This window comes from Mercenaria mercenaria, chromosome 4 (assembly GCF_021730395.1).
Source record: "Mercenaria mercenaria strain notata chromosome 4, MADL_Memer_1, whole genome shotgun sequence".
NCBI lineage: Eukaryota > Metazoa > Mollusca > Bivalvia > Venerida > Veneridae > Mercenaria > Mercenaria mercenaria.
Genome location: NC_069364.1, coordinates 99431242 through 99454596, shown reverse-complemented (window position 1 = coordinate 99454596; position 23355 = coordinate 99431242). Strand labels below are relative to the sequence as shown.

Sequence of the window (23355 nt, the reverse complement as noted above, 5' to 3'; positions counted from 1 at the left end):
GGCATTTACATAATAAACATCTCCCTTAATGAAGCATGCAAATACAAGTGTATGTTGCGATTAACACCAGATGCGTTGAAACAGTTACCAGGTACAACCTCTTTGGATGCGTCGATGTTTGACAATCCCTGTTGGTGCTTCATTAAAGATCATATACCTTGGACAAACTTAGTCGTAGTACGCTCGAGAAGTTGACAATATGGCATCGTAGTGTAATGGAATTCTCCCTTACAAAATGAACGTCATGAAATTATGTGACAAATAAACATTTAGCATACAAGTCACTGCTGAACTAGAGAATTTAACTTAATACAAGGACTGTTTTCAATATTTAAAGTGTTTAAATACGTCATACCTAAGTAACTTTCCTTCAAACGGACTGTTTCCTACAAAGGTTCTTCATAAAAATTAGAATGTTATCGTTGTTGACATTTCTCCTTGTGAGAGAATACTCTACATTAGGATACGTAACTCTTACCATAATTAGTACAGGAGACAGATGGTTCTTTTAGCGAAAAAGTTAATTACTCCCCGACACGTACAGGAAGAGATATCTACCACATCATGACTATCTACAGACGTATTGGAACATTTCTGACGCTGCTGGCTTGTGCCATTTACGGTATTAAGATGGCGGACACGGAACTTTGGACAACTTCTACATTTTAGGGTCCGGCTTTTAGTGAATGTATCTTTGTTATGAATGAACCTTTTAGGGATTCATATTTATGCTTAAATAACTTAAAGCCTGGTGTAAGCTGGATATTTCACATCGATTTTAACATTTGACTATGTATGTACAATATATTGTCAGCGTAACTTTCGTCTGCATGTATCACTACGCTCAGCGTATAATGCTCCGGCTTTTTGTCAATATGTTACTTCATATTGTATATCATGTATAATTATGCGGCTTTTCTTTTAAGCCGTGCTTGTAGTACTCGAGCCTGAAATGTAACGCACTTTTATTGTTCTCATTGTTAAATGTTGCTTTGGGCGTATCACAGTACCTACTCTTAAGCCGGGATATTCATTGGTCAAAGCCGTTGCCATTGGCACTCCGAAAGATATAAAAACGGGTGTCTGCCACTTTTAAGGTATTTAGGGTCTATTTATCTACGTGAAGGTATTTTGATCTTGATCAAAATACCTGATCCTAAAGCACTTTAACTAACACTTAAAAATAGGTTAAATTCATAACTTTCACATAAAAATCGTGCGTGTCGCTTTATTGTTAGGCCGCAGGCGATATAAGGTTAACTGATCGTGTAGGTACAATAGGATTAACTAACACCACTGCACTTTACTGTTAGTGTAGATAAATTATAAGGTTTATACTGACTTATAGAGAGTCAGTATCTAGGACATAGTGTACAATATAGAAAACTGACGATTTGACATATATTGTACAATTATAAACAAGCTAATTAATTAGGCAATTAGTGCATACAATAAATAATTGCATAGAGTAGAGACAGTACCTAAGTTTTTCAAATCATAGGTTTGAAGTTAAAAAGCTTTGAAATGAAGACAAATGTCCATATATTTCTCAAAAACAGAAATATAGACAATATTTTAACCAGAAGTGCGGAGTTATGAGCATTTAATATTTTCATGATAACGAAAATTTTGTGATCAAGAACATGTAACTCTTCTTGAACATGGAGAGCATAAACATCAAAGGGACATAATACAGTCAATATTTTCTAATTGGGTGCATTTGATTTAACATTCAACTTTGATCTGGATTGCTAAATACTGATCCATGATACTGTGTGGTAAAAATTTAGAACATATGGAACAGTCTATTAACAGAAAAACTATGCTTTAGCAGAATCTAAATAGTTAAGCTCTAACTGGGACTTGAACCCTGGACCTCTCACACCTAAGGCAGACACTCTACCACTTCCCTATAACAGCAGTAGCTAATAGCTATGCAGTTTAATTGCTGGATTACATTGCGTGAACTGGAACAATAATCGGTGAACTCCGGATTATCGGCGTATTCGCTTTGTTCCTAACGGCATTTTTTGTGTAAAGAAAAAATATAATCTAATGCTGCCAACGTCATAATTGGTCAAATCTGCCCAAATTTCTCTGACGTGTTGTTCAGAGTATGAACTTACTAACTGGCACTACCAGTGAAATATTACTTACACTGAATATTTTATATTTGCCCTTTTTGCAGCTGCCGAACGGCAAAGACGATAAGATTTGTCCAAATATAAGTAATTATTTTACCAGTTTTGAGAGAATTTCAATTAATGGGAAATTACAGTTACAAACTAAATACCTTTCTGCAACACATGGAGTCATTAGCATTCACTGTCAATCAGTATTATGACTAAGATCGACTGTCATCCATTCATTTCAAAGTTTCATAGACAGAGTCCGTTGTTTACATTTTTATCGTAACCGGTGTACTTGTAAAAATCACTTTAGTTTGAAAAATCAAAGTATGCGAAGAGCTATGGTACGGTCTCTACATAGAGTGATAACATATATATATTATAGAATATTACGGATAGGCAAAACATTCAATAAAAACACATTAATTAAAGCAGACGATTTTGGCAGATAAAACTTAAAGGCTTAATTCATAAAATCTGTATAAGAATATATTCGTAAATCTAAATTAGATACTTAATAGGAATAAATTAAACTAATCAAGCAAACATAAAAACAATGGGTAAATCTTCAGGGAAAAAATCGAAGTCACCTGGGGGATCACCCGGTACAACCCCCGTAGTAAAGGTCAAGGGGACAGCTAGAAAGCTGTTGTGTGCCGACTTCGCCCCGGCGGGCGGCTCGACACCAGTCAGTAACATGCAATCCCTGGGGAAGGTAACGGGGAAGAAAAGAATGAGAGAAACATCTCTCAACTCTTCTTCAGGAAGTCCTGCAAACAAGGCCCAGGCAATCTCGGACTCGGCTGACGGATCTCTAGAACTGTCCGCCACTAGGTTACACCCTCTGAGTAACGTGACATACCCTGTCCCTAGTCCGGTAGCCAACCCTAATGACACGGACTCAAGTTTAAGCCCTGGGAGGCTCACCATTGATAGTGATCCGCCAACACCACCTGGTGAATGCCACACCGGTGTACCGTCACCCAAGTGTGATGGTAACATCGAAACACCCCCGATCCCTAGCCTACCAAGGTTAAACCCAATGCAGGACCAAGACCCTGCCTCATCTAATGAGACAGAAGCACCACCCTGTACAACAGGCCAAGTCCACCCTGGTGCACCGGCACTAGACGATGTCAACTTTCCAGAGCTTGGCATCCCAGTTACACCAGCCACTCCATCACTGCCACGGCTAATAAACAATGCCGATCAACACGAGGGTGAACAGGTCCCACCATATACCGGTGCACCACCCTGTACCACCGGCGCCAATAGTGAGCAGTCGACAAACATGTCGGTGCAAGCTGACACTGAAGGCACATGGGAGATTAAGAGCTCTAAGAGATCAAAGGGGGCATCGCCAGCGGCCAACACGGCCACTCTGTGCTTTGTGGCAATGACGCTGCGTACAGTGTCATGTGTGTTCCCGAAGCAGAGGATACAAGAGATATCCTCGGCTTTCATAGCTTATGTGGGCGGATCATTTGTCAAGGACCCATCCACCGAGGGGGGATGTCCCACTTTCATGATTCGTAAAGACAAATTGGACCTGGCCAAGCAATTCACTTATCAAAATTTGACTTCGTTCAAGAGTCACTAAACACAGACAAACGCTCTAGTCCGAATAAGAATATAGAGTCTAAAGGGGTCATTTACATTAAGGACATCAACTATAATGATAATGTTAACACATTCGCACAAGAGAACAACATAAAAGTCTACCACCGGGGATATGAGATAGTCAATGGAAGAAAGGTGCCTTCATCAACTATAAAACTCACATTTAGTTCTGAAAAGGCACCATTGAAGGTGAAACTCAATGATGGCACCCAAGTACCAGTATATCCCTCCTTGTTATCTCCCCTAAGGTGTAACAAATGCCAAAAGCACGGGCACTCAGCAAACAAATGTACAGGGAAAACCATTTGCCCACATTGTGCAGGCCCACACTCACACCATGAATGCCAATACCGGAATATTAAAAAATGCGCAAATTGCAATGGTCTACATAGTGCAGCATACAAAGGGTGCTTAGCATGCACTAACTACCTGCAGAACATTGACAAGAAAAACAATGCAATCAAAACTGAATACGAGGTCAGAATGAGAAATGCTGGCCTTGCACCCGCACAGACAACAAACATCAACACTCAAACACAAACACTACACAACAATCATGAATATATACATAAGACTAAGGTTATGGAAATCATTAAAAACATAGCACCTAAGATACAAGGTCAAAAAATAAACGACCATATACTGGAACAAATGGTCGACGAAGCCATTTCACAGGGCAACACCACACCAGAGCAGCAGGAAGAAACACAACCCTCGGGGACAGGGAAAACCCCTACCCCACCCACTTCTTCACATACAGGCACCCAGATACCATAACAGAAGGTTAACTGGACCCCGCCAATACAAACAGACATGCAAGGCCACATGGTACAATGGGTCGCAGACGCCCTCGGTAGGTCCCTCACCACCCCCCACCACCACCCCAGTGGTATGCCGGATATGGTCCCTATTAGGTGACATCAGATCTAAATTCCTGTAAATTAATTAACAATAACCCATACAATTAATTAATCAATATGTCCGGTGTAGCTTCCAAGACGGCTGTACTCGTAATTTTATTTTTATTATGTCTTGGAACGCCCGGGGGTTTGCAGGGGACACAAAATACCAAAGGTCACCGAATTAAAACAGCTTCCCTAAGTCTCCACAGATACAAGACATGCCGTGGTGTATTCAGGAACGGTTTGATATGGTAAAAAAAATAACACCACCAACAGCTTTATGGACTATGAAATTGCCACATATCAAAACGCACAGATCAGAAGGAGGCGGCTACAATATATATGTTAAACAGGGCATCAAATACACAGTCGGAAGACAATAATTCACATTGAATACGAAATTAACGGCATACCGATATATGGTGGCACCGCAAAAACATAACAATCTTAATTGGTTATGTAGCAAATGAAAAACATACACGAATGCACTATCAAAAAGGTCTCTAACATACGAAAACACTCAGTAATTCTGGGAGATTTCAACATTAAAAACCCACTTGGAATCCACGGGCGATACAAGGTGTGACTCGGCTCTGAGACTATGTTAAATCTATTATCACAGGAAAAAAATCTAGTTGTATTAAATGATGGAACTATAACAAGGCTAAGTGATTTTACCAAATCAAAAGACTCAGCAATAGATTTGGCAATAGTTTCTATACTTTGGCACAATATGCATTCTTTGGAGTTATCAATAATACTTTTGGCAGTGACCAACATTCAATATTGCTGGGATTAGAATTTTCAATAAAAACAGAGGCGTTCATACACCGCAAATATAAGATAGGATAAAGCAGACTGGGACCAATATCATGACTTCGCAATCAGGCATTTCCATTATAACCTGAGAGTAAGGGGAAGTGGATGATAATCACACACAATTTATAATGATAGTATTAGTAAAAAAGAGTATACCATGGTCAAAGGCAAGAACAGTAGGAAAAAGGTTATACCCTGGTGGACTGAGGATTGCGCAAATGCAGTTAAAACAAAGGGAGATGCTAGGGACATTATAGCTGAAATAAGAATGATGAAAAATAATCTTCAAAAATACAGGTCATCGCAATAAGGCTGTAGAGATCATTAAAAAGCAAAACGCACCAGTCTTGAAAGTTACATACGCAAATAAAACACCAAAACAACATCAAAGAAGTATGGGACGTTGTCAATAACTTTAGAGGGCAAATCATCTAGCTCTATGGTACACTTACGAACGACAACGATCCGGTGGTTATGGAAAAGATAAGGCAAATTTTTGGTGGCAAACACTATAAGAAAATCAGCAGTCATGAAATTACAGTGCTGAAATTTTTGGCAAATAACATATACAGAGCAAGAATCGATTCTACATGAAAAATAACACAGCCCCACATGCGATATTGAGAATAATTTAAAACCATTTCCCTCCCTTGAATTAACATGGCCTTTATCAATGTAATAGTTCTGCCCCAGGCGCAGATGCGATCCATTATGATATGATCAAAAAATTTACCAATACATGCCAAAGAAAAAACTCTTAAAGTAAGACAATCAGTCTTGTAAAGAAGGCTCTACCCTGAAGTGGGGCGAGGCCATTATAGTACCAATACTTAAGCCAATAAGAAAAAACAAACCTGCTTATACCGCCATCTCCTACGTCAACCTCACCAAGGTTCATGCAAAGAATGATACCCCCCCCCCCACCCCACTTCCCCATGAAAATTATATTGAAAATAATAATATGTTCTCCCCATATCAGTCCCGGATTTAGGCCGCCATTCGTGCGAGATCACTCTTCGCTTCGAATAGACTGTAAAGAGGCCATCGAAAAGGTTATTACTACTAGGCCATATCTTTAGATCTAAGTATGCATTTGTTAGGCATTGGAATAAAGACTCTCTCTTGAATCTTAATATCTACTAGCATTAAGGGGAGAATGCTTACATGGATGTAATATTGGAAGGCAGAAAACTTAAGGTTAAAGGTCATGGCCATGTGTCAGATACAGTAGAACTGACAATGGACACCAGGGAAGTGTGATTAGTCCCTGATCGTTAATTCATCATGAACACTCTAACACGGCTATAGATGCACACAACAAACCATCCCTCCCGCTGCCGGACGACCTTGCCCATTTGCAGATTGATGGGGCCACATGGGATAACATCACCAAAACCCTCAGTGTAACATACTAAAAGGTCTAAAGGTCCTTGAGGTAATAGAAAAAATGGAGTAATGAATGGGGATTCACCATCAACTAATAAAACGCAATGTGCTAATGGTCTGTGCCGGCAACCATATCTTAAAGTCCTAGCAAAAATCGAATCCATAAGTACCGCCGGAACTTAAATTATGTGGTAAAACCCTTGAAATAGCACGACCGCTAATTCTTAGGAATGTATTTTGATCAATATTTAACGTGGGCACCATCATATAAATAATCTAGTTAATAGGTGTTGAAAAAGATATTATCCTCTTGAGACTAATATCAGGAACAAACTGGGAGCTAATAAGAAAACTAAACTCCTATTATATAACTCTTAATTATGAGCACAATTAATTATGGTGCACAGGCATATGCGTTCGCCTGCAAATCAAATTAAAAGGCTAGATGTAATACAAAGTGAGGCCTTAAGAGTAGTCATTGGTGCATATAAAACAACTAATAAAATGGCAGTACTAGTAGAAAACGGCCCAGCTTACCATTAGATCTAACAAGATGAGGTCAATATGCTCAATTTGGGCCAGATCAAGCCGCCTAGTGGAAAATCTGCCTTAATTTTACAATCAAAGCACTGAAAGACTGCCCCAGTTACCCTCGAAAGGGTTAGAAACGGTCAACTGTAGGAAAGAACTACCCGCTCACCACCGGTTACACTCGAGAGGTTAATAGGTTATAGATAAATCTCCATTAGATGAAATAAATGTCAAGAGCCGGTGTTTTATATAATGCTGGGCTCAAGGCCACAATTCCCGATTAAGCCTTAAATGCTTCATTACTTAAAAAACAGAAGTTAGATACCACCCAAAGGCAAAAATATAACAGAAAGCATTATAATGAAGCTTTATAGGTCACATCACCACATTTATTAGACGGATGCAAAAATCCAGCGAAAAACTAAAGCGGCGCGGCTTTGTGGTCTTTGACCCCCTATGGCAAAGAAACTTCTGTCGTCGGCCCTTAAAATTTGGGACCCTAGGGTCTCCATATTCACGGTTTGCGAGGCAATAGCCATCCAAAATGCACTGAAATGGATTACCTGAAAACATGCCAGTTCCATAGCTTTATTTTCAGTAGTTGGTCTGATGCTACAATCAATAGTACAGGATGGTACAATCAAGATCTGATATAAATAGGTTGGACATTATTCATAAAACAGCCATCTCAGTAAAAATAGGAATACATGTTTTCCCTAATATGGGTCCGAGTCATGTAGGCTATTATGGGAAACGAAAGGGTCGATTCAATTAGCAAGCAAGGTCGAAAATGGACCCCAAAACAGGTCAATATTAGCAGTATCTGAGTTTAAGAGCATAATAAAGGCCAAATCAAGGGAGGTTTTTTAGACAGAGATGGCTACAACAAGACTCAATGCGCTGCGCCTCTAGACATTTTCCCCAGTATAAATGCAAATTTCTAGTTTCAAACACCGGCCTTGATAAGTCTTACCAGATTAAGGCTAGGGGCCCGGAACGGTTGGGCTGGGGGAGAGAATCTCAGATAACATCTATGCCCACACTGTTCAGAAATACGAAAATTATCCACTATGTCTTTGACATTACACAAGAGTGTACACGAAAGGCAGAACACAGATTGGAACTGGAATGTGGATCCTGAAAACTTGGGTTGGTCCTGTTATAGACAGAAAAAACACTCCTCTTCCATCAAAGGTAGTTGAGCAGAGGTTCTACAGCCTCCTTCTACATTTCATTTCCAAAATGGTTATCTAAAACAGAATATATCAAAACATAAAACACTTCTTAGGTGGGGCCCGACTAGCAACTAATTTTATAATTTTGGGCCTTAATTTTAAACATCACAAAGTACCAGGGGGTTTGAATCTCTATATGCACCCGTCTGGGGGTCCTTGTAAGGCTAACGGCAGGGTGCGGTCAATAGAAGATAAATATATCTCAGGGGAAGTGTTTGTTTCTTTGTTTCCTTTTTTTTTTTTTTTTTGGTTTTTTTTTCGTTTTTTTATTTTTATATCTTAATTTTTTTTAATTTTTTGTTGTTTCCCTTTTTGTAATGACAACCACCTTACAAGAGCAGGGTGACACGTAGAAGAAAACAAAAATAATACTTGCGCAAGTCCCCTATTGTTTAAATGCACCATGTCGCCACTAAAATCAGCTGGATAAATATCCACTCATCCTAACAAAACTTCTACCGAGAAGACGCTGCAACATACGATTCAGGGCCCTGCGGCCTTGCTCGTATGTTGCAGGACTACGGCTCCTCGGTGTCACCTCGACTACCCTAACCTGAACACCCCCGTTGCGCAAGAGTGAAATCACATCCCTTAACATGCAAAAAACTCTTGAGGAGAAGCCCACGGTTCGAGGTATCCCCCCAATATGAATTATAACCAATCTTGGATTCATGCCTAAAATACTATCAAAGTCCTCATATTTACAACTCAAAATCCTCCGACCCCCCACACCATCAAAATAAACGCGACCCCGACCAATTCCCCTACAATATACCCCAAACGCCAAAATAAATGAATCCCCAAAAAAAACACAATATCAGAAGACTTTGGTGATGTGTAACAGGATAGTTACCAAGTAAAGAAACAAATTAGCATATACCTTTGTTTGTCAAGGCCACGATATTAACCAATCACACATAAACACATCTGTTACATAATATTAACGATTTATACATATCAACAATAACAGGCTTAACGTGTAAAGCCATATTAAAATCCTAAACTTCTTTCAAAAGAGATGGCGGGTTGAGCTAATATATGCACCCCGTCTGGGGGTACCATGTAAGGCCTAATGGCACTGGTGCGGTCAATACAAGCGATATATCCTCAGGGTGAAAGGCGCTATCTATCAAAGTTGCTAGGGTCGGGTTACAACTATGAACAGCAAGAAATAAATCTAAGAATAACATGGTTGTCAGGATACTGGTTATATGACCCAGGGAAGTGCCTACGCCTTTAGTATCTTGAACAATGGTTTGGGTCCAATCGCTAAGGTGACTATGTCTTAGACTAGCTGACAAACGATGTGATTGTCCTTTGTTAAACGTAGAGCTGGTGGGGACCAAATATCTCATATACAGAATTTTCCTCTGGCTCCCCTTGCCTAAATGATTCGTGTACCATTGATTCGTAAATGATTTCTTATTATGAGCTAGACAATTTCAGGGATCAGGCCAAATCACTAAATTTTTTCAAACTAACATCTTCAATTTAAAATGATTAGCTCAACCCCTATAGGTGGGACTCTATACTTGACTGGTCTTTTTGTTGAATTTCCCCGTCAGACAATGTTTTTGAATCAACAACAACGAGTCCTATCGCATAGATGCTCGGCCCTTTGTCCTTTCAAACTCTATTTTAATTGCCCTGACTCCTGGATGTCAGCGCTTTTATGCTATCATATGTAGCATTCAACTCCCAAATAGGTATATCCCCGATGCCTTGGCTGTACTTCGCCAATAATGCTGAACCGTCTATAAGCTGGAACTCTCCTACTATCTCAGTAGATTACCAAAATCTGGGTCTCTGTCTCAGCTTCCCGATGCTCAGCCTATATATGGCTATCGTCTATAGCATTCAATTACTTTAGGTAAAACCTTCCTATGCGCGGGCCCTATAGCTCGAAACCTTATCGAAATTCTGCTACTCTTCTTTAGTCTACGAACTTCTATTTTTTTCCTTTAATAATTTATCCGCCCTGACAGTGTAGTTGAAATAACTTCTTATCAAGGTACTGGGATAATTATATTTGAATCCTGATGTGTCTTCTTCAACCGCTGGATACCGAATGAGCTCTCTGTCTTTCAATCTACCTATTTATACCCCAGCAGACGTGCTATTTTTAGACGTGCTATTTTTAGAACTTGTTTCTGATTGGTCCAAATTTTAAAACACAACGTCTTACACGAGTACCTGTCTATTAACTATCTGGTTCCCTTTTAACTTTTGTATATGACAATGTGCGAAGCAGGGACCCAGTCATCCATATAATAAAACCCAAATCAGCCAAAAATGACCCAAATTCTATTTTTAAACCCAGCAATTCAACAATAATTATAGCAAGATAGCATGAAAATGGAGTCGGCACTATCTGTGCTCTTTTGTTCGAAATAAATACATCAATTATATAAATTTTTGCAATGCCCCCTTCTCAAGAAAATACTTTCAGTTTTTCAAACGTTTAAAAGAATAATTTGTATACAAAAATCTCCTTTTATTTTTACTATTTCTCGATTTTTATTTATCACTGCTATCATTAATACATTCACAAATATACTGATTAAATCAGTATCAAAGATCAACATCTCTAAAAGTTAGCATAAAGTATATGATCTCAATAATATATACAACGTTAATCTCCTGACCTTTTAATTTCCTATCATCATTCTTCATGAATGATGTTCTTTTTTGTTTCTCTGATTGTGAGAGTCTTGTCATCTTTTCTGTTGACATAATAAATTTGTTTTCACCAAACCTCCTTTTACATGATAACTCCGTAGACCTAGTTTTAAACCCTTTTCTGAGTTCATTTCTCATGTCATTTTGTCCCCATGACTTCTTATGCTCAGATTTATTTGAGCCATAGATTTTAAAAAAACCCCTTATCATCTCGTCTGTTATGATCTCTATCTATTATTTTTTCTGTTATGCCAACGTGATCCTCTGTTCGCGTACTTAATAGATGACCTCTCATGTTTACGGGTTGAATCCTTGATCATCAAAATTGTATGACTCTGGTCTGTCATCAGAATTGTCTCCCAGTTTCTTTCTGTTTATCATGATGCTTATATTCTTGCAAACCATGTCTACCGTAACTGCTCTTTGATGCCAGATCAGTCTTTACATTCTGGCATTACATCCTTTGACCGGCAAATCTTGTAACTTCATTTGTGATGCCTGGCCAATGAAACTCGTTCGTATTTTATCAAGTGTCTCTTTAGCTGATAAGTGTCCCCTGGCTTTGATTATGAGCTAATGTCATAACCTTCTCCTGAACTGTGGGGGGGACTACTATCTGTTTAACAACTCTGCTCTTCTTCTCCTCGAAGATCCCATATAATCGTTTTTCCTCACTTCATAATGAAACCTGAAACCTCTTTTGTTTTCAGTTTCGCCTTATCCTTAGCATTTAAAACCAAAGTTTCTTTAATGTCTCATATCTTTCTGAGCAATTTTCATTTGCTCAACATCAAAACGTTTGCTCTTTGACTTCGCAAACCTCAGAGGGTTCTGTAATACCTACATTTATTACGTGCTGGGTTTCCGTCATCCCAGTTCAGCAATATCTTCGCCGGATGAAGACTGTCTTTCATCTCGGGTTTTCCAGTTTTTGTCTGGTTTATCTGAAACTCTTTTTATATTTCGATTATCAAATCACATGTTATGGTCGCAACACCATTGCCTCAACTTCACCTATAAAATATGGTGGTATCAACTGTATCTTTGCTAAGGAACTGTCCTTGAACGTCCCTCAATCGAACCATAAGATATTGCTTATCTAACATTTGACTCTCAGACACAAGGCCTTTCCTGACAGCCGCTAACTCACAGCCTGTGTCTCTCAACACCTGGATTCTTTATCACCTATATATCCTTTCTTCCAATACCAAGTTCCTTTTACCTGTTGCTGACTGGAATGGTACAGGTGCTTGCATGACCGAAACGGATTGTCCATCTCCTAATATAAGTCGTCCATTTCATGTTGTCTTTTACCTTTCTGTCATATAATGGTACAGCTATGCATGAAGCTGAACTTTTCTGTCATCAACCTTTTTGTCTTTCTGTGCTTGACCCTTTCCTTTCTCCAGTTTGTGAGTGTAGAATTTGCATTCCATGCCTATTTCTCTGTCTTCCTATAGGGCCCCTACTAGCTAAAGCTGGCCCCCGCTTACTTTCCCCTTGGATAGGTCTCTGCAATTTTCGTGCTTTGTGACCTTCTTATTACATATAAAAAATACAGGCTTTTTAAAAACTGGCCTTTTTCTTTGTGTAGGGTGAGACACTGGCTGAACTTTGGTCGAAGGCTGAGGGTCTTTTCTGCATGACACATTACTTCTAATTTATCGGTTAGATGTGATAGAGCCACCATGAGCTTCAATGTATTGTTCTGCAACTGTGTAATCTCAGCTCTCGCTTTGCAATCTTTCCTTTAAGAATAAAGCAAGGTCCTTGGAACAAGTTTGGATGAACTGTTCTTGATCAAAAGGTCTTTCAGCATTTCAAACGTATTGTCAACTTCTGCCATTTCTGTCCATGACTGAAATACCTGTCCAGCCTTTCCATAAACTGAAAACAGTTTTTACCACGCTCTGGCTTGCATTCCCTGAACTTCAATCTAAACCTTCTTCTGTTAACTGATAACGCTTCAGAACTGCTTTCTTCAATGCAGTATAGTCACTTGCTTGGTCTGGAGGCATGTTGTATATACATCCAGGCCTTTTCCAGTTAATAAAGAGCTGAGGCTCACGCCCATGTCTCTTCTTTCCATCCTTGAGTTTTTGCAAACCGCTCAAATCGCTCGAGGTATGCATCCATATCATCTTTACTTTCTTCGAATTTCGGCAGCCTTGGCCCCAATGTTTTACTGCTTAAGTGCTCAGCACCTTTATCAGCTCCCAAAACTCCGGCATCAGCCTTTATTTTAAGGGATCTCCAACTCCTGTTCCTTCAAAGCTCGTTCTTCCTCAAACGTTCAATCTCAAAAAATCTTTTCTTCTCAGCCTGTTCTTCCTCATAATGCCGTAACTTCTCGGCCTGTTCAAGTTCAAAAAGTCGTTTCTTCTCAGCTTCTTGAGCCTCAAAACCCCCGCCCGTCTTCATCCCGTCTCAGCATACGCTCCTCGCGTTCAGTGTACTCCTTTTCCTTTCTATCCACATAATCGCTCAGCTCTGAACCCGAAAAGCCCATTCGTTCACCCATCGCTACCCATTTATCGTAGTTCATCTTTAAGCTTTAGGCTGGAACTAACTCTAAAATTCAACTATATGTGACTCAGACTACCCTTTAGTCACAGCGCCTTCTGGTACACCAACAGAACGTTAAAACCCCTAGTCTCTGTACCTCCTTGGTATAGATCCCGGACGAGCCCCAAATTGTCAGGATACTGGTTTATGACCTAGGGAAGTGCCTACGCCTTTTGTATCTTGAACAATGGTTTGGGTTTCCCAAACGCTAAGGTGACTATGTCTTAGACTAGCTGACAAAAGATGTAGATTGTCCTTTGTTAAAACGTAGAGCTGGTGAGACCAAATATCTATATACAGAATTTTCCTCTGGCTACCTTGCCTAAATGATTCGTGTACCAATGATTCGTAAATGATTTCTTATTATGAGCTAGACAATTTCAGGGTCAGGCAAATCACTAAATGTTTCAAACTAACAATCTTCAATTAAAATTTATTAGCTCAAACTCCTATAGGCTGGAGACTCTATACTTGACTGGTTTTTTGTTGAAGTTCCGTCAGCAATTTTCTTGAATCAACAACATACGAGTCTATCGCATAGATGCTCGGCCTCTGTCCTTTCAAACTCTATATAATTGCCCCGACTCCCGGATGCTCAGCGCTTATATGCTATCATATGTAGCATTCAACTACCATATAGGTATATCCCCGATGCCTTGGCTGTACTTCGCCAAAAATGCTGAACCGTTCTATAAGCTGGAACTCCCTATATCTCAGTAGATTACCAAAATCTGGGTCTCTGTCTCAGCTTCCCGATGCTCACCTATATAGCTATCGTCTATAGCATTCAATTACCTTTAAGGGTAAAACTCCTATGCGCTGGCCCTATAGCTCGAAAACCTTATCGAATTTTGCTACTCTTCTTTAGTCTACGAACTTTATTTTTTCCTTTTAATTTAAATTTTTCCGCCCTGACAGTGTAGTTGCAATAACTTCCTTATCAAGGTACTGGGATAATTATTATTTGAATCCACGATGTGTCTTCTTCAACCGCTGGATACCGAATGAGCTCTCTGTCATCAATCTACCTATTTATACCCAGCAGAAAGTGCTATTTTTAGACGTGCTATTTTAGAACTTGTTTTGATTGGTCCAAATTTTTAAAAACAACGTCTTACAACGAGTACCTGCTCTATTAAATATCTGGTTCCCTTTTAATTTTGTATATGACAATGTGCGAGCGGGACCCAGTCATCCATATAAAACCAAAACAGCCTAAAAGACCCAAATTCTATTATTAACAGCAATTCAACAATAATTATAGCAAAGATAGCATGAAATGGAGGGCGAGCACTATCTGTGCTCTTATGTTACGTAATCAATACATCAATTATATAAATTATTCTGACAATGGTAACAGGAGTCGACTGTATATGAAGCATATCAAAAAGAAGCCCGAAAGAGGTTTTAACATTATAATTTATATTATAGTACTTTATATTTTAGTTTGTTAAAATGTATATTTACATATGTTATTTTTATTGTTCTATATAATAATCAAAAGGCCAAATACTCTCATAACAACCAGTATCTTTTAAATTGTTCTGATTTTAAACATATACGTAATTTTAAGCCATAACTAGGCTAATTCTAGACAATGATTTTAAAACTAGGAGACACATCCTTGCAAACACTTTACATTTCGGCAAGGATGGTCACCTGTTTTTACTAAATTAGTTTTAAATATATTTTTATAACCTAATTTTATTAAAAACTTTAGGCAAAATAAAAATCAGAAATAAGAGTCTTTGTGTTTTCGTTTTTCGGCAAAGGCCGACTCTGATTTTATCAAATTTTATCAAATTTTAGCTAGCTTTTTAACCAACTTTTATTCAATTTAACTTTTTTATACAAATTCTATAATAACAATAATAAAATCATGAAACATAAGCAACCAATATCAAATAAAGCTACTAAAATAAATTAAAGTAATGGCCAGCAATGTATATATGTGATAGGGACCTATGGTGGCATGCATAAGCATGACCCAGTCCGAGAAAGACGCCACCATAGGAAAATCCAGTAGTGATGATGATCCGGAAACATACAGACGTCGACACACAATGGTAAACAAACAACAGGTAAACAGGTAAATTTTAAGTAAAAATTCTTACGCGTAATTTAAGCGACGGGTACACAGGATTCGCGTGTAAAACATTTATTAATACATAGTTTACCTTCAAATTTGCAGAATCGCTAAAGAACACATATAGCTATATTGCTAGAGCATTTTTAGGAAGATAATGTCATTAAAATAAGCAAAATCACATAGAAACAGTCGAATTTTGATAAAAACAACCGCAAAATTTCATACAGCGCGATCGTAAATATCTTTTACATGCAATATGTAAAGTAAGTAATACCGATATAATCATTAAATTCAGACTTTGGACTATAAAGTGCAAAAAACAGAACTGAAAAACATTAAAAAATGACAAAATGGCAGCAATTTAAAAATATAGTAAAACGGTATCGGTGAAGTACATTGAATGTTTACGAGAAAATAAATTAAGCATATTTATCGATATGACACATTTATGCAGTAGGCGTGGCGTGTAATCTATAAATAACCTGTGTACTGTCAACAATCGGACGTATATAAAGGCTATGTTTTAGATGTGTTTTTAAAGTTTTAAAGTTTTTAAAGTTTTAATATTAATAAAATAAAGCTTAAGAGTATAGATGTAGTTCATGGTCAGTGGCAGTTTTTCTCAGGCGTTTCAGGAGTGTAAGTAAGGTAGTCGCGGCTCTTACCCTGGATGACAAAATTTAATAAATTTAAATATATATTTCATAAATCTATTTATTATTTTGGAAATTTAGACACAATTTAGGGGGGTATAACATTTAAAAACATTACAATAACAATAAATATTCCAGCCAAGACCCAGACATGTACCAAAACTAACACCCGGGCCTTGAATTAAGGCCCCTTTTTAATTATATCATATGAATCTAATTCTTTGGAATCGATCCAGGCGCCGACCTGTATCTGGCAACGGGTCTCAAAATTCAAATCTCGCTGGGCCTACGATTGATTAGTTAGACTGGAAACAGTCATAACTACGCAGCGCAGCGTAAACAAATAAAAATGAATAAAACAAAACAAAACAAATCAGTCGTTATCTTCTTCTCAGTTGTAAAACCTTGAGAAGTAAAACTCACAGACGAGTCATTTCTATCCAGAAATACATTTTTCTATTCAGAAATACATTAACAGCTCTTTAGCAAGGTAAAAGAAACACTTATTAGGCAGTCTTAGCTTTATTTTAAAGAGCAGAAAGTTAAATTTATAGAATAGGCACTTTTAGCCTTACAAAACAACAACAACAACAACAATATTATGAAGTAAATACAAGACCATGTAAAACCGAACCTTGCAGTATGCCTAGTCTGAATTACCACGTTATGGCAGAACCAAAGAGATGCATTGGTCTACGTAATTCTACTTATATCCACATATTATAACGCTTTGTACTGATGTAGATTCTATATATAACTGCTTTGACTGAAGAAGATCCCATTGCATAGGTCTAGGTCCTCCATTGTTAATCTATGACGATGTATTTATTTCTACGATGTAATATCATTTCTACGATGCCATATTGTCAACTTCTGGAACGAACTTTTATGTTATGTAAGCGTTATACGATTATTATGACGTCGCAATATTAAAGAGCTATTTTTAACCGTTCATCCGAGTTCCTGTGGTAATTTGAAGGTATTGATGTAATATCGCACTGTCATCGGCATAAAATATAAGCTTACAGTCCGAATCTATACACGCTGGCATGTCATTTACGTAACAAATAAAGAGTAAAGACCTCAGGATACTTCCCTGGGGGACTCCACATGTGACCCCGGCAGATTCGGATGAAACTTTGTTAATATTCACTACTTGGGTTCGGTCAATAAGATAAAATTTAAACCCATTTATTGATAAAACCACCACAGCTGTAAGCTTGTCACAAAGGATAGTATGATCGGCGGTGTCGAACGCCTTTTGTAGATCAAATAAAATCATGAATAACAAATGCAAGCCTCTTTTTCGACTTTTATACTTATTCAATTAACGTTTTTAGTGACAAGGCTGTTGAATTAAACTAGCGCTGCTCGAAAGCGCTCGGTGACACAAGATCTACTGCAGTTACTCAGTCGAGTTGGCACAAACAAATATCTTGGTTGGAAAACAAAAGCTTAAAATTCGTTCTTGCTAATGTATAAATGATTATGAGCTTTGATAGCAAATTTCACATTTAAACAAAAGTAGTGTACCTAATTTAGTTAAATTGAAGGTTTTACCTCTTGTAATCCACAGTTGGATAAACAAGGAAAACACTATGTCCCAGCCTTTTTTCATAATTTGTCCTCCGAACGAAGAAAAGGTATATCATATATGTCCATAAATGAGTTGTCTTCTTTCTTTAACCATATCATCAATGTATTAAGCAATCCCAGATATTAAACTGTCTGCACATGTTACATTCATGACTTCCTACTTTAAACACACTTTCTATTAATAATTTATATCCTGTTGTTCTCGGAAACTTGAAGATATTTACTTTCAATAGTCAGTATTATTGTCCCTGATTTGGTAAAATCTGTGATCTTTTAAAATGATTTGCTGATAAAGTAATAATTGTAAGCCAAATTTTATGGAATTGTGCCTGCTGTAACTGGAGAATTGTTTCCACCACATGTTTCAGATTCTTCATTATAATACCAAGTTTTCAAAGAACAACGTTTTTTGGTTTTTTTTGCACAGGTGCTAGACACATAATCAAATATTTTACTTAATAGGCCTATATATGTATATATGAGATCATATATATATACATATATAGGCCTATCAGTAAAATATTTGATTATGTGTCTAGCACCTGTGGTTTTTTGCTTATTAATTTAAGCTGATATTTGACCATGCTACTGCTGCTGCTGCTGCTGTTGCTACTGCTGCCGATGATGATTATTTTTTTATCATTTATACTTTATATTGAAAAATTGAGAAATATTGATGTGGAATTATGCATAATTCTATTGTATTCATTTTTCATTGCAGTGAGCAGAAAAATATATTTCTATTTCTTAAACTATTTTATGAACAGAAACAGTGTAAATGAATATTGAAGAAAAACTATCCCTCTATCTTGCAAAACAATGACCGCAACTCGCCATTGTATCCGGGATATAAACTATGTGCACAAAAACAAATTGTTATAACCAAGGTTTAAGTTGTTTTACGAAGACTACCACGGACAGCGTTGTAACCTCGGTAAAAGTTGTTCCACAAAGCGTACTTCGAACAACGCTATAAGTTGGGTGTAAGGTAAATATGATATTAATTTCTTGCCTACCTAGATCTAGCAGGGAAAGTATACATTTATCAAAGCACGCACCATGGATAGATATTCCTGTCTTTCCCTACGGAAAAACCTTTTCTAAAACAGCGTGCAATTAGGTGACGTCACATGGTAAACTATATAAATAATGTCAGGAGATACTCAAATCTATTTGCCGCCACGATCTATTTTGAATGCGATACCCAAACCTATTTGCCTCCACGATCTATTTTGAATGGGATAGGCAAGAAAAATGATTTAACATGTCTGTTTGTGTAAGACAGCTATTTTCCCAACCCTCGGGACAGCTTGGATGAAAAACCTCGTTAACGCTCGGTTTCCCATTCCACACTGTCCCTCGAGTAGGGAACACCCCGTCTTAAACAGACAGGCATGTAAGATCCTTATAGCCATACCGATGAATTACTAATGTGTTTCTAATATGATACAAATAATATTCTGTCAAAGAAAAATGTTCATACTTAAAAGAGAATTTGTGACGAAACTTATGCACTTTTAAAAACAAGCCCCTGTACATTTTGTTAGAGGGGTGTCTGTTCAAATGAAAATACCAAATCCGTTAAATGTCAATATATAATGTTCCAATACTGTAAAAGTAATTTCTGAATTTGTTTAGTTGTACTTAGTTTTATGGAAAAGTTATTCAATATTTCTCAACATTCTTTTTTTCTAGGGTTGGGTGAAGAATGAATGAATATGCATACATGGTGTTCTTACTTACGCTGCGAAAGTAACACAACTGTTCACGTAACTAAGAACTGTAATTTTTATCACCGTTTATGGTTCAGCAGAGACTAGATAAGATAATTAAACAAGACCTATGAAAACGTTTTTTGTATATATTATATTACTTCTCTGTTCTTCCCGATGCAGCATTATTATGACATGTCAACATCACAACTGGATGAGTCCTTTGTCCATTAAACACGATATACAATACAATTAATTTAGTTTCCACTTAAAATACACATTTGTGTTAAAATTAGCTTTTCCTTTCATTGAAATCAGGAAAACGCATCTTGAACTTATAATATTGAAACAATAGAACAATAAGTAACCACTTTGTAACACTTATCCACAGTCATTTTAGTAACACTTTGACATTAAAACTAGGTTTATTAAGACCATATCAATAAAAGATGTGAGGAAGCCAGCCAGGCTGTTTACTGAAGGTCAGTGGTTCTACGTGATGAAATAATGCACAGAGGGCTCCTGGGATTTTCCTCCACTATAAAAAGCTGGAAGTCGCAATCTGACTTATAATGTTGTCTGTGGCACGTTAAACCCAACATCAAACATATCTTGAGTATTTGTTATGTTATTTGTATCAAATGTTTCAAAAAGTTTTGTAGATTTTACTCAAATGCAGAATACGATTATTAAAATCATCTCCTCAATAGTGCTACGCATGAATTCAAGAACGAAATTTTATTCAGATTGCGACCCTTTCTTTTTTATCTTACATAAATATGTATCATAGGTTGACAATCGACCCACTGAACTTGGAATAGTGAATAGTTCTCATACCCGTAAAGGAATTGTCAATGAATGAAATACCTCTTATTTCTGTGTTTTTATGATATACAGCAATTCACGTCGGAAACAACGAATTAGCTAACGGTTTAACCTTGGACAGAAATATTTCTAAACATACATTTAACTGAGGTTTATTATCAGTGCATTGTGACTCTCATGCTGTTGAGTTTGCTGTAAAAAAGTTCTTCAATGTACCGTAACATCTTGACAAATACTTTGTATATTTTCTGTCTTCAGTGGTCTATTTCTGATCAGCTACTGCTGTACTGTACATCAAGATATTCAATTTTTTAAATAAATATATTGTTTATTTTTAACGACTGGTATGAGGTGAGAAGCACGTTTATTTTATCCTCTTTTGTTTACATTTAGTAGCGACAAGAACGAAATAAAAATACTGTGCAACCTAAATCCAGTCTTATTTTCATATTTTCTATATATATGTATAGTTATATATATAGTTATATGTAGTTATATATAGCTATATACAGTTAAACCTAAACATAAATCAAGTCTTATTTTCGAAATATATGTACTATTCTGACTTTTTCAAGACAGAGGAATCGTTTTCTCCACTATTAATGGGCATATTTGTATTCAAAGGAAAGATATGGAAATCACAGGCCAGTGATAAACCGGTAAATAAAGATATTGAAATCACAGACCAGTGATAAGCCGTGTAAAAAAAGATATTGAAATCACAGGCCAGTGATAAGCCGGTAAATAAAGATATTGAAATCACAGGCCAGTGATAAGCCGGTAAATAAAGATATTGAAATCACAGGTTAGTGATAAACCGGTAAGTAAAGATATTGAAATCACAGGCCAGTGATAAACCGGTAAATTAAGATATTGAAACAACAGGCCAGTGATAAACCGGTGAATAAAGATATTGAAACAACAGGTCAGTGATAAAGCGGTAAATAAAAATATTAAAATCATAGGCCAGTGATCGACAGGTAAATAAAGATATTGACATCACAGGCCACTGATCAACCGGTAAATAAAGATATTGATATCACAGGCCAGTGATTAACCGCTAAATAAAGATACTGAAATCATAGATCAGTGATAAACCGGTAAGTAAAGATATTAAAATCAGAGGCCAGTGATAAACCAGTAAATAAAGATATTGAAATCACAGGCCAGTGATAAACCGGTAAATAATACTGAAATCACAGGTCAGTGATAAACCGGAAAATAAACCGGTAAATAAAGATACTGAAACCACAGGCCAGTGATCAACCGGTAAATAAAGATATTGAAATTACAGGCCAGTGATCAACCGGTAAATAAAAATATTGAAATCACAGGCCAGAGATAAACCGGTAAATAAAGATATTGAAATCATAGGCCAGTTATAAACCGGTAAATAAAGATATTGAAATCACAGGCCAGTGATAAACCGTTAGATAAAACTATTGAAATCACAGGCCAGTAATAAACCGGTAAACAAAGATATTGAAATTACAGGCCAGTAATAAGCTGGTAAATAAAAAATATTGAAATCAAAGGCCAGTGATAAACCGGTAAATAAAGATATTGAAATCACAGGCCAGTGATAAGCCAGTAAATAAAGATATTGAAACCAGAGGCCAGTGATAAACCTGGAAATAAGGATATTGAAATTACAGGTCAGTGATTAACCGTTAAATAAAGATATTGAATTCACAGGCCAGTGATAAGCTGGTAAATAAAGATATTGAAACCACAGGTCAGTGATAAGCCGGTAAATAAAGATATTAAAATCACAGGCCAGTGGTAAACCGGTAAATAAAGATATTAAAACTACAGGTTAGTGATAAACAGGTGAAAATTAAGGGCAATAACTCTGGTATAATGATAAAACTTCTGCCATTCTCCAGTAAGTATAAGCATTACTTCAAAACTTTACAGGTATATATTCACTACATCAGAGAGATCCATTGAAAATATCATATTTTTCCATACGGAGTCACTGATAATTAAAAGTCAATTTTCATACTTTTTGCAAGAAACCAGTACCAGTAAAGACAAGGGCATACAAAAAAAATATCGACTCTTTTGGCCTAAAATGCCTAACAATGATACAATGTCATTACAAGATTTCATTACCCCACACTATGAATTCGCTAAACGTGATCATGATATAAGTATTTATAATACTGTAAGAATATTTAGAAAAATGTTTAAAGTGACAAAGTTTGCGCAAGAAATCATTAGTTTTGAATTGTCCAATAAAGCATATCATTCGTAAACTTTTCGAGTATATAGAACGTTGGCGATGATTAAACAGGACTTAAACTATTATTTCAAATAGTTTAAAAGTATGAATTGATGATTTAGTTCCGTAACCGCTTTTTCGGCATATTATAGAGTAATTTATTGGGAACACAATGCTATATAAATGATAAAAATCGTTAGATTCAAAGTAAAAATATAATCATTTGAGTGAGGTGTACTCTGGTATACAGGACATTTTTATGTCCAAAATATTAAGATTGTAATATGCAATTCCATGAATAACATTACATATTGAACGCCCCTCGTACATCTATGGACTTAAACTTCATTTTATTGTTGTTTTAGGACAAAAAAAAAACGAAAACAAATA

The 23355-nt window shown here is 36.9% G+C and overlaps 1 protein-coding gene across 7 annotated transcripts in view; it reads right to left on the bottom strand.

Annotated features, from left to right (window-relative positions):
* The window catches only part of LOC123552540 (uncharacterized), a 75904-nt gene extending 57357 nt beyond the window's left edge, over window positions 1–18547 (bottom strand). Inside the window, exon 1 of one of the 7 annotated variants that reach the window (XM_053542024.1) lies at window positions 18169–18547. In XM_053542024.1, coding sequence (XP_053397999.1) covers window positions 18169–18226 — 58 coding nt within the window. In that variant the 5' untranslated portion in view covers window positions 18227–18547. The remainder of the gene's footprint in view (window positions 1–18168) is intronic. The other 6 variants (XM_053542023.1, XM_053542020.1, XM_053542019.1 and 3 more) reach the window with 6 other exon arrangements.
* Window positions 18548–23355: the final 4808 nt, after the last annotated feature.